The sequence below is a fragment of the Mustela nivalis genome, assembly GCF_964662115.1.
Source record: "Mustela nivalis genome assembly, chromosome: 9".
In the NCBI taxonomy this organism is placed as follows: domain Eukaryota; kingdom Metazoa; phylum Chordata; class Mammalia; order Carnivora; family Mustelidae; genus Mustela; species Mustela nivalis.
In genome coordinates, this window is record NC_139028.1 from 30,992,654 (window position 1) to 31,005,301 (window position 12,648).

Below are 12,648 nucleotides of genomic sequence, written 5' to 3' on the forward strand. Positions count from 1 at the left end.
TAGAAGACACGATCTCTGGCCCAGAAACAATATGGTAGCCTTGGCAGTATCATTAAGAGAAATAACCAAAGCCCCGTTACCTGAGACTTTCCCTCTCAACTCTAGCTCCTAGTTGGAGAAACTGAGGTCTAAGCTTAATTCATTCAAGGGTATCCTGTATCTTTTAACCTGGTCAGCATTAAATCAGATACTTTGGGAGAGAACAGCCACTTGGTACCAAAGGTAAGCTCTCTGACCAAATTCTTGATGGAGGCAGAAACCTTTTCTCTGTGCACTGTTTGTTCAAAGGGAGAGAGCTCAGATGTGGCCTTAGGTTGGCTCAGGAGTTGTGGCTTTGCTTGGGTTTACAGCTGAAGTCTAAAAAATATAAGGACCTCAAGCCAACTTCCCAAAGTCTCCCAGTGAGTGGTGGCAGCTGGACTGAGGTGTAGGACACTGAACCCCCTCATGGCCGGTCCAGCTCTATAACCACTAGACCACACAGTCAGTGTTCAACGTGCACTCAGCAAACCTCAAGCTCCAGGCTGGGAGAAACAGATTTTCCAAAAACAGAGCTCTCTTTGTGAACAATTCAGCAAAAATTCTCTTTCCAGCTGTGAGTAGAGGATTCATGTTGCAAATGCTGGTGTTAATTAAAAACATCCACCTTCTACAGTTTCAACAACAAGAGAAAAGTACCACGTAGGATGTGTTCCCAAGCACTCCTCCCCAAAGCACTTATAAATATGATTTTATTTATAACACGGGCTGCTGAGGTTCAGGCAGATATTATTATTCCCCATTTTCAACCCCCAGTGGAAGAGCTGGGCCAAAGGAGACAAATGCAATGGGTCCCAATTTGCACAGACCAAAATTAGCATCAGAAGAAGAAACCAAAATACTGTTCATGTCCAGAGCATGAGCTAAGCTATTCAACTTTCCATGTTCCTATCAGGAAATTTACTCCCTTGAAATCAAATGTTTATCCGTTGAGTCACTAAAAAACTTGTTTCACGTGGGTTCTTCAGTCCTTCAGACATGAACAAAATACGGTGTGACGAGGCCAGGCACATTCCACCAAGGGCGACCTCCGTATATTAATAATTGGGGTATTGCACTATACTTCCCTGTATTCTCATTATAAGTTTATTAGGAAATCTTTAACTGAGCTGGTCTTGAGATCGTGAGATCAGCAAGACTGAACTGCCTTTCTTCCTCAGCTTGTCTCTGGTTGGTGAGTCTGTCCTGCTTTTTCACACATGCACCAGACAGGAAAGAATCGAGCCAAACCCACATTGTTATGAATGAATTTCTTTGTTTTTAATCTCACACAGTTTAAAATACAATATGAAATCAGGCTACAGTATATAAAAAACTCTCCAGCAAAATGATGTGCCAGCATCAGCTACTAAAATAAACAAACAAAAAAAACTCCCCCATAAGAAATTTTTTTTTTGCATTAAAAAAAAAAACACATAGACACTTACATCGCTACATCTCTAAGCTACCTCAGTTCTGATTTTTAAAAAGCACCTGCTTTTCCTTTTTTCATCTTGCTTTTAAATTTTCAGCTTTTTAAAAAATATAAATTATATGAAAATACAAGTTGGAAAATAGTCAAACACAATATAACATCTTTTTCACCCCTATACTTCTCAGCTTAAAAAAAAAAGTATTCTTAAAAAAAGTTCAGTAACTGAGGCAGTATTCCTGATAGAGATAATTTCATTTTAATATATATATACTTTATATATGTATATGTATACATATATTTATGGTTCCTTGAAACTTCTTTGGAATGTAGATATGAGTTCAACACATTTATATAGACCCCAACAGAAAGCAGCACGCACAGCATGACTAGAACAGAGAAGGTGTGATTTTTCACCATGAAGATTAGGCAGGTTAATGCTCTAAAACCCAGAGTGTTCGTCTCCAAAGTGAGGAAAAGCACATCTGATCTTTGAATGCTACCTCCAATCCCCAAAGCCACAAAACCAGGGCTCTGTGTAGGGAAGTCCCTCCCCTGCTTGGAGAAGGAAACAAAAGTGACCCCGAACCCGACAGCCAAAACCAACATGGGTTAAGGCATCTCCAGGAAAATAAGGGTTTCATCAGCTCAACCAGATTTGCCCATCCTTCCTCTGAAGTTAACATGTGTTTTTAAAAAGCATAAATGCAACAATTCTGCTACATTTCCAGTGTATAAACCACCCACCACTCTTCCTGGGATGGTCTCTGGCCCCTGGACAGAAGGAGAAAAAGCATCTGGCCAGATGGACAAAGCTGTCTTCCCTAACTAGCGCACTATCTACAATACTGAAAATGGAGGACCTAGAGAGAGAGGCATCTAAGCAAACAAGCGGTAGAGGAGCAGGAGGAGGCACTTTCTTATCTCTTATCTGCTATGGAGTTCTTACAAGACTTAGACATGCTCACACGAGGGGAGTTTCCAGCAGAAACGCAAGAGGAAAGGTGGGTGCACTGAGAAAGTCATGTTCTGCCTGGTTGCAAACAGCAAGCAAGACCGATGCCCTGCCTTGGTTCTACTTTTGCCTGTTGCTGAAATGTGGAAAGACTTAACCGAAAACCCAGGTATTATTTTAGCGGCAGTTCTACATGTCTGCAAGCATGCACACATGCACACGCACACGTGCACGCACACGTGCACGCACACAGACGTGCGCGGGTACACACACACACGCCTTTGCCAGTGCCCAACAAAGATCCCATAATCTAAGAGAAAACGACGTAATCCAACAGTTCCGCCTAACACTCCCTGAGCAGCTCCTAAAATATTCGAGAGCTTCATTAAGGCACCTGCACCCGGAAGAAGATGAGAATACATAGCTGGGCCGACTCTGCCTTTGCTTTCCAAGGAGACACTCCGATTTAACAGTGTGAGGAGACTAATGAATCACAGAGCTGGTTTCCTGATAATTCAGGGTCTGCAAGAGGACCTGGGAGTAAACAACCCACTTTCTGGAAGCTATGCTAGCAGGTAGTTAGTACTTCTGGTCTCTGCCTTGGAGCCCAGGAAGGGTTCATCCTGAGAAGCCCACCTTAAATATCTCTTCACCTCTCCCACTCTCCTTGAGAGCTGTCCCTCTGTCGACATCCTTTTTAATCAGGCATCTATGGGGGGGGGCGGGGTTCAAGTGTTTTAGGCACTTTTCTTCACTGGTTAGATGTTGGTTCCCACCCTCCCCACCCTGGAAAAGACCCAAACCTCTGCAGACCACCCTTCAGCACTGCCCCAGTCAACGGAGTTTGTCGTTGAGCTTTGGAGGAACCAGAAATCTACTTGAATTGCACGGACCACCTCATTTTCTTCCCTCAAGCTCCTTTTCTTATGTTTCTTTTGCCTTCAAGTCATTTGTCTCTTCTGCAATTATTAACCTTCACTTACCCAGTGCCAAGATAACAGATCCAAGCACGGGCCCGGATAGGGTCTGCACTCTTCACGCTGCGTGCACGGTCTACTCAACACCTGACTCCACCCGCTGATACTCCTCAAAGGGAAGCCATGCATTTCTCCTCCCAAAGACAGCCACGCCACATATTACTTCCACGCAACCATAATTTCCATTGTTCCTAAAACCCAGGACATCTAAATGGCTTTGCCAGCCACTCTCCATCTCCTGGCATGACTGCATTGCTCTTTCTCTCACCACTCGGAATGTCGGACATTTCTCTCCACTGGGGAACAGGGTGGGGCAAGCAATAAATGTGGGATGCCGGGACAATGAGACATAAAGGAGAAAGTGTAGAGTGCTGGTGTGGGATGACAAGCATTCAGGACTTACTTCCTAAGACCTGAGGGGTAATACCCACGCACACAGCCTTTATTCCAAGTCATATATGTTACAGGTATAGAACTGATAAAGAACCAAGTCAGTCTTCCTCCTTCGATCTCCTTTCTATGACCTCAACAGTGCTCCTACATTGACTGTGGTCCAAAACCAGGGCTGCAAAATACATTCAGTTCAAAAACTTAATGCTTCTTAGTTCAATGTTAAGTCCAAACCCCGAGAATCCACTAATGACAAGTAAGTAGAGGAGCGTGATCGTTTTTTAAAACACAGATGAAATTCACATGCACGGGTCTCTTGTACCCAAATCAGCATGATTTTTTTTTCCTTCATATAGAAGTCACATGAATTTGGGATCCCCGATCTCAGTGACAGCACTTTGCATTTCCAGTGGGGTCTATATAAACAGTTTCCTTGCACTGTGACAGAATCCTCAGCCGGCAAATAAAAAACAAACTTGCATGATACCGCAATACTGAGACCACCTTAGAGCTTAAGACGATTTTTAAGAAAAAAAAAAAAAAATACTGGCACAAAATTTAATAAAATAAATTTTAACACAAAAACAGTTTGGGCTCCTCCCCACTGAAGTCCATCTTTGTTTCAAAAGTTGAGTAAAAAGTAAATAGTCCTTGGTTTTTAGTGCATCCCCCAAACAAATGTTTCATCCCACCTCCCTCTTTTTTGCCCTCCCAGACCTAAAACCAAAAGCAAATTAATTGCCTTTTCATGGGTCTCATAACTCCTCCTTATGTGTCAATTTCTTTTGCTAATAGGTCCATAACTCAAGACATGCCTTTTTTTTTTTCATGGACAATTTTTAAAAAATAATGTGTTAGTCTCCTCCTCCCTTAAGCCGGATCCTTCAAGCTTCTTAGAAGAATCCTTCTCTCTCTCTTTCTCTCTTTTTCCCTCTCCTGAAAATTTGCTCAAGAATTTCTCGTCCCACCCACCCACAAGCCCTGGCTCTCTTTTTCCAACTGCTCACAATTGATTAAGCTGCAGCTCACTTAGCTCCCACCCCTGAATGTAAAAAATGAGTTCTGGAAAATTAAAAATAGAATAACGATTAAAAATTAAGAGTCCGACCAACATGGTTGTTCTTCGAAATGTCTCAGCAGAGTTTTCCCCGACCCCTTGGGTGTCCATCACTCGTCGGCATCGGGTTTGACATCCAGCATGGCGTGGAGCTCCTCGGGCGTGTATCCCAGAAGGCTTTGTAGGTCGCACACAAAGCGGTACACGTAGCGTTTACCCGCTGTCTTGTGGATGATGTTTTTGTCATAATAGTAGCGTAGGCCACGGCTCAGTTTCTCATAATTCATCTTGGGCTTGTTTTTCCTTTTTCCCCATCTCCTGGCCACCTTAAATTAAACAAATAAAAAACTGAAAAAGACACGGGGTAAAAACCTAGAGGATAACCCAGGTAGACACGCTAATATGCCCGTGTATCCATCCATTCATGGTGACCCGTGATGTCCAAGGAAGATGGGTGGAGACTCACGTGCACGGGAGATCTTTTTCTCACCCATCTATTCTGAATGCCCATTTTTAAGAAATGGGCAAGATTCTTTAAATTAATGAAAATACATTGATCCTGTGTTTCTGTGTAATGAAGTGCTGGAAAGTATTAAAGTATTGGGGAAAAAAAAAAAGACAACACTACAAACTCTCCTCTTTCCTTATGTTGCTGGTAGGCTATGCTCGCTTTGCAAGCGTGAAATTTAGTGTGAGGGAGTGGAGCCCATCATGCCTGCGTTTCATCAAAGGGCAGCATTTTTTCTGCACTGGGCGTGTTATCTTCTCTTGTCCGCCAGACCAGAGATGCTGCCTCTCTTGTTCAGTGTTTTCAGTTCTGTCATGCTCAGACTAGGGCTTGGCACAGATATGCATTTGTGGAAAATGATATATTAACGAACAGATTGTACTGATCTTCCAAGTCTCTTGAACTGTCCGACCCATTCCAGAAAAGGCAACCCAAATGTATGAAGGGCCCACCATGTGAAACTCAGAACACAAATGGGCAGTGTAGCTATGTCCTCTGCTGTCTGAAGGATGCAACTCAGTCTCAGACAGGCTACGTAACTGGCTCGAGATCATACAAGCACTGAGGGGCAGAGGTGGGGCTGGAATCCTAGGAAATGTCATCCCGGCCCACATAACCACTTTCCAGAGTTCCAGAGTTCACTCTCATCCCCCTTCCACACCGTGCTCACTCGTCACTCCCTTCTTACCTCATCTGGGTCAGAAAGCTTGAACTCCCAGCCATCTCCTGTCCAGCTGATAAAAGACTGACAGGATTTATCAGTGAGTAATTCCAGAAGAAACTGCCACAGCTGGATTGGTCCACTGCCTGAAAACACAAGCCATTGCGAATCATTACACCAGACGCTCGGCAGCACCAGCAATGAATTCCATTACACAGCGCCCCTCCTGCCTCCTCTCCAGTCCGTCCAGCCCCCAGAGGATGAAGGCGGCATACAGCACAAAAGTTGAAGGAGGTACCGTGAGTTCACAAGGACTGAACTGAAAGGTGAAAAACTTTCTACCTGCCCCCCGCCCAAAAAGCACTTACAATATCCCATTGTCTTATCAATATTATTTTGATTGACTTAACGGTCAGTCCATTTTTACTGCAATGAAAATTCTAGAAAGAAAATTACTGGATCTATCCTCTGAGACATTCTAAGGCAGCATAATCCTTCGTGCCTTCAAGAACTAAGTCATGCAGTACAGACAAAAGGTTGATATCCAGGATCTATAAAGAACTCCTCAAACTCAATACACACAAAACAGACAATCATATCAAAAAACGGGCAGAAGATATGAACAGACACTTCTCCAATGAAGACATACAAATGGCTATCAGACACATGAAAAAATGTTCATCATCACTAGCCATCAGGGAGATTCAAATTAAAACCACATTGAGATATCACCTTACACCAGTTAGAATGGCCAAAATTAGCAAGACAGGAAACAACATGTGTTGGAGGGGATGTGGAGAAAGGGGAACCCTCTTACACTGTTGGTGGGAATGCACGTTGGTGCAGCCACTTTGGAGAACAGTGTGGAGATTCCTCAAGAAATTAAAAATAGAACTTCCCTATGACCCTGCAATTGCACTCCTGGGTATTTACCCCAATGATACAGATGTCGTGAAAAGAAGGGCCATCTGTACCCCAATGTTTAGAGCAGCAATGGCCACGGTCGCCAAACTGTGGAAAGAACCAAGATGCCCTTCAACGGACGAATGGATAAGGAAGATGTGGTTCATATACACTATGGAGTATTATGCCTCCATCAGAAAGGACGAATACCCAACTTTTGTAGCAACATGGACGGGACTGGAAGAGATTATGTTGAGTGAAATAAGTCAAGCAGAGAGAGTCAATTATCATATGGCTTCACGTATTTGTGGAGCATAATGAATAGCATGGAGGACATGGGAAGATAGGAGAAGGGAGTTGGGGTAAATTAGAAGGGGAGGTGAACCATGAGAGACTATGGACTCTGAAAAACAATCTGAGGGTTTTGAAGGGACGGGGGGTGGGAGGTCGGGGCACGGATTGCATGGAGCACTGGGTGTGGTGCAAAAATAATGAATACTGCTATGCTGAAAATAAATTAAAAAAAAAAGTTAAGAATGAGAGTCATAAATTTAAAAATGAAATATTTAACACTGTATACAATTAGAATAATAAACATTTTACTTTTAAAATAAACAGATAAACAAAGAAAAAAAAGAACTAAGTCATGTTTGCTTTGATTAGTAATACAGTCATTAACTAAGGAATACCTTGCCACTTCCCATCTTAAGTCAAAGCTCTTTTTTTTTTTTTTTTAATTTTATTTATTTATTTATTTGACAGAGAGAAATCACAAGTAGCTGGAGAGGCAGGCAGAGAGAGAAATAGAGAAAGGGAAGCAGGCTCCCTGCTGAGCAGAGAGCCCGATGCGGGACTCGATCCCAGGACCCTGAGATCATGACCTGAGCCGAAGGCAGTGGCTTAACCCACTGAGCCACCCAGGTGCCCCTTAAGTCAAAGCTCTTAAGTGCTTCTCTGTATTAGAGAGCCTCCAGTCCCTGATTTGTAAGTGACAATGATTGCTATCCTAAGGTCATCAACAAGGACACAGAGGTTAGACATTCTTTTGGTCATAAGGTCATAATACTCTCTACTACCATCCCATTCCTCCAGGCCACTTACAGGCAGCCTCACAAACTAAGAAAGGAGAATATCAGCACTGTATAAGGGATTAACCTGCCACCCAAGAAATCTTCAGAGGTCAGGTGAGGACAATCTCAGAAATTCTTCCTGGGTCAGTATATTCTAACTTACACACACACACACACACACACACAATCCTCTTGTCTTAGCCATCAACACTGCCAAGATCTTAGTTCTGGAAAGCCAGACACACTCTGATAGTCCACTTATCTCGTGCTAAAGGATTTATGCTCATAGATTTCCTTGTAAGATAACTTTCTATTCAGATATGACAAAGCTGCCAGTGATTCCAATCTCGTTCATGGGTGTAGCTGGAGGGAGAAACAACATGGTTCAATATTACGGTTCAAGTCTGTGGTGCTTGCTACAGGTCTACACTTACAGCACCATCTTAGAAGCCATCTGCGCAGAGGAGGAAAGATGAAGGAAGCCAGGAGCACTCCAGCACATACAGGGACACTTGACTTTCTAAGGCTCTCATCCTTAATCTGAGCTTCAGATCTGTCTGATCCAAAGGAAAGTGAGATTCAATGGGAAATAAATTTTCTTCATCTAGAAAGAGAAATGTTCTTATGATCTAGAGGGGTCAACTCTTGTTATACCTTATACTTCTACAAGATATGTTCCCATGCATCATTTTGCTAACTCCTAAAATCCACTCCCCAGCCCTCTCTATAGGCAAGGCACAACAAGTCTTAGTGTTTCCATCCTATTAAGAAACAAAAAGAAAAATGTTCAGAAAAGTAAGATGACTTTGCTCTGGGGCACGGTGTAAATGTGATGGTTCTGGGTCCGGTGCCCAGGCCTCCAGACTCCAAGCAGCAGGGCAAGAGCAGCTGACGTGGACATTCACTAGACAGCCAAAGGAAGCATCCCACCCCTCTCCCAACCCCAGTGGCTACCTGCTGGGGGTGAACCCCAGCGTGCTCTCCAGCACAGGCCAAGCTAAAACTGGAAGATGAAATAGCTTCACTTCATCCTTCTAAGAATGCACCTTGCACTCTTGAAAACCATCCTGTAAGAAATACCTTATGCATATTCTTGAATGAGATGATCCCGTGGACCAACGAAATAACTGAGCATTCAAAGAAACAGCCCAGAAGGTGTCCCCAGGAAAACCTTACCCTCTTCTGTTTCTCAGCCTGTTAAAATGCGGTTTTGCCTACAACTCAGGCATATTGGCAGGTTTTGTGGGCCTTGAGTTCAAGGTACCAGTCACTACTGCCTGCCTGGGTTCATGGGACAAAACGGGACATTATGGGAGGAATCGGTGGAGAAGCCATTCTGGACAGGAGGCATCAGTCCACGCGTCTCTATTAAGAAAGGCTGTGGAATCTTTGCTAGCCAAGAAAATCACAAATAGCCACTGAAACAACCCGGCAAAAGAGCAGGCTTCCAGAAGAGGAGCAAAGAGGACGCTACACCCAACAGGACAGCACTGTCTTCCCACTCTTTGGGAGAGAGACATAACCAGGAACAGTCAACAACTCGGAAACTGCGTGAAGGAGCCCTGGAGTCTGCAGTCAGTTGTCTCCCGGGCCAAGCCCATAGACAAGTGAACGAAACACGGAGAGAGAGGAGTGACTGTAAGACCCTTGATGAGGAAAAGTGCAAACGAGAGCTCGGGCGTGTCACATACTCACGCACACTGGACACTGTGCGTAATGCTTTATGTTCATCTCATTTATTCCTTATAGTAACTCCAAGGAGTAGGTATTAGGACTCGCAAATTTGTTTTTCCATTTTTACAACAGAGGACACTGAGTTCCTGGGTCACTTGTCCCCTGGCCTCGTCCAAGGCCATTCAGAAGTAAAATGGCCGTGAATGGAACCCAGGCGGTCTGACCCCCAAATCCTTTAGCTTGGCACTGCTTTGTCCTTAAATAAGACCCACCCAGAGGCAGAAATCTGAATGGGCTGCCTGGTTGAGAGGAGCCATAGGATAATAGAAACAACCCGGCTTTTAAAAAAAAAAATCTCTTCCTCACCACTCACAGCAGACACGGGACACTGGGCTGGCCAGTGGCTCTCCTGATTGACCATCCAACCACTGGGGACCTTGGTGTTCACCTCCAAAGGTGATATGTCCAGCCCCATGAGTCCGTCCCCTCCTGGTAGCTGTGAGGCTAATGATACTTCACTGTTTCTCCCTCCCACTACCTACAAACCTCTTTCCCATTATCTTCACATTCCCTTGGGGAGTGGAGGGCTAGTCACACCAAGCTCAGCGAAGGGGAAGGAAGGACATTTTGGGATCCTTCTACCCAGGTAAGTCCTAGTCGCTGGCAGAGAGCAGCAGGCAAGACCCAAGTCCCAAAGAGAGAGGCTCAGGAACATATCCCAGTTCCTCGTCCTTGGGATCCCTGGGGCAGCCAGAAAGTGCAAAGGGGGTGTGTAAGTCCTGTCGCCAGAACCAGCTCACAGAGGCACAGATGTCAGACAGAATTATTGCTGCTCTTTCTCCTGCCCAGTGCCATTTCCCAAACTGAAATGTCAGAGGGACAAGTTCTTTCTGTCTGTGCCAACCCTGCTTCCCTGGGCGGCCAGGGGTGGGAGGGGGGCAGGGTAAACCCTTGTCTGTCTGTGGGTTTGGTGGGTTTTTGTGTGTGTTTTGTTTGCTTGCTTTTTGTTTTTTGGTCTCATTGTGAGTTTTCCTCTGTTTATAAGGAACATAAGACTGTGAAATGTGGGAACTAGGAGCCTAGGCCATGGGTGAGATACTATAAAAGTTTTTTTTGCTATTTACAACAAAGGCAAGAGGGAGCATAAATAGGAAAACCAGATGCCTAACCAAAGCACAGGAACTTGAACAGGGAGGAATGTCTCTTGAAAGCTTCACAACAAGAAAGTCAAAATAGGGTGATGTCAGCTCAAGTCTCTGTTCCCTGACTCTGCAAGGAAGATCCCGGAAGCCCAGCCAGGGCTGACAGGCACATGCAAGGCTCCTGCCGTGGGATTCCTAAAGTGGCTGTTTGCCCTTCAGAAAGTACAGGATGTGGAACCAAATGAAAAGAATCCATGAGATTACCCTCCCCCCCAAAGATTCCTCCCTTTGGCTAACTCCTAAAGGGCCCTTTGGGTGGGGGGGGAGCCGTAAATAGGAAGGACGTGGAATTATTCTCCCAGCTGGAAACGCCAGGTCCCAGTAAGAGCTGCGGGTCCGCGGTAGGTGCATTACCGAGCTGGACTTGTGGACAGTCCTGCACAGGATGCGCAGGAGCCTGGTCACGTTCATTGCAGGTCTGAGAAGGGATATCAGGATCCCCGGAGGGAAGCACACAGCTGGCAGGTAGCTCCAGGATGGCAATGCACACTGGGTTGACCCCGCCTGTCCCATCCATGTCTAGGCCCAAGGGAACTTCCTAGGCCCCAGACTTGTTGAAACCCGGAAATGAGACTAGCAGTGCCGGTTACAGACTCTCCCAGAGGATGTTTCTAGATTGCTTAGTGTATCTCAGCCCAAATCCCCGGGGCTGCAGGGCCCCTCCATCCCTCGCCCTTGCTCCAACATATCCTCAAATTGTAAAGGCTCTTCCTCATTCTCCCTGTGCCTCCTCTCACCCCGGGCCCAGCCGCATCCACCCACCCAACTAGACGGTGCTCCCAGTGACCTTTGTCCCAGGAAGCAGAGAATGGTACTAAGAATAGTGCCAGTCATGGGAAGGGGGAGTTCACACACTCAGTGTGACTCACAATGGTGTCCCTGTCTGGGGGCCCCAAGGCAGTCAACGGCGTCCTTCACCATGCTGCCCCTGGGTGTCACACATCAGGAATCCGGTGGCATCACTGGGAAACTATGCTTCTCAAGTAGAAACTCTCAGCCACAACAACAGAGGGGTCCCTGTTAGAAGGAAGTCTCTCTCCGAAGAAGTGAAGGAGGGAGGGCTACACACACACACACACACACACACACACCACTCTCTCTGGCTGGGCCCCGCACACCCTGCTGACTGCTCCCTCCAGCCCCCTCGCCGGCTACAGCTGGGGGATTTCCTCTGCTGGCTTTGTTCTTCTAAGCTTCTGGGTAAGAGGAGAGTTCTTAGTACAATAGTGACAGTCCTGATCTGAAGAACGTGACTGAACCTCAGAAGCAGAAGTGTCAGGTGGGGACCCTCAAGGCACTTGAGATCCAAGTTATTAGTCTCATTTAAAAAAAAAAAAAAAAAAAAAAAAGACAAAGCTTCAGGTAAATTCCTTCTCATCCGGGTGACGTTTTAAGTCCCTTCTCCTTGTCTAGGAACTGAAAGGCCCACGATCTCTCTTAAGGAGAGCCAGTTATAAAAAATCCCCTATTGTTTCACTGCTATGGTTGAATGTTCCCCAACTCTGCGTCTAAGTGAACAAGTTCAATACACAGCCATGGGCAAGGACAAGATTTTACTAAGATCCTCCTGGGAACCATCCTTTCCACTTGGCCACCTGTCAATGTCTTCTCATCTTCAGGTGCATGGTCACGGACTCGCTGCTGGTGAACGGCGACCGGGGCTGGACGGCCGTGTTTCCTTTTCCTTTCACCTGCAAGTCCTCACACCCTCGTCTGTGCCCCAGCATGTGGCTAACCTATGAGAGCTGCTTTCCGTGCAGACGGAGGTCAGCACAGGGCAGTCGCGTTCTCTGGTAGCTTC

The 12,648-nt window shown here is 45.5% G+C and overlaps 1 protein-coding gene across 4 annotated transcripts in view; it reads right to left on the reverse strand.

Annotated features, from left to right (window-relative positions):
• Positions 1-1,277: 1,277 nt before the first annotated feature.
• Positions 1,278-12,648, reverse strand: part of ETS1 (ETS proto-oncogene 1, transcription factor) — a 129,377-nt gene continuing 118,006 nt past the window's right edge. For all 4 annotated transcript variants that reach the window (XM_082683935.1, XM_082683936.1, XM_082683937.1 and 1 more), the window contains 2 exons: positions 6,026-6,144; positions 1,278-5,155 (listed from right to left, as the gene is read on the reverse strand). In XM_082683935.1, coding sequence (XP_082540061.1) covers positions 4,940-5,155; positions 6,026-6,144 — 335 coding nt within the window. In that variant the 3' untranslated portion in view covers positions 1,278-4,939. The remainder of the gene's footprint in view (positions 5,156-6,025; positions 6,145-12,648) is intronic.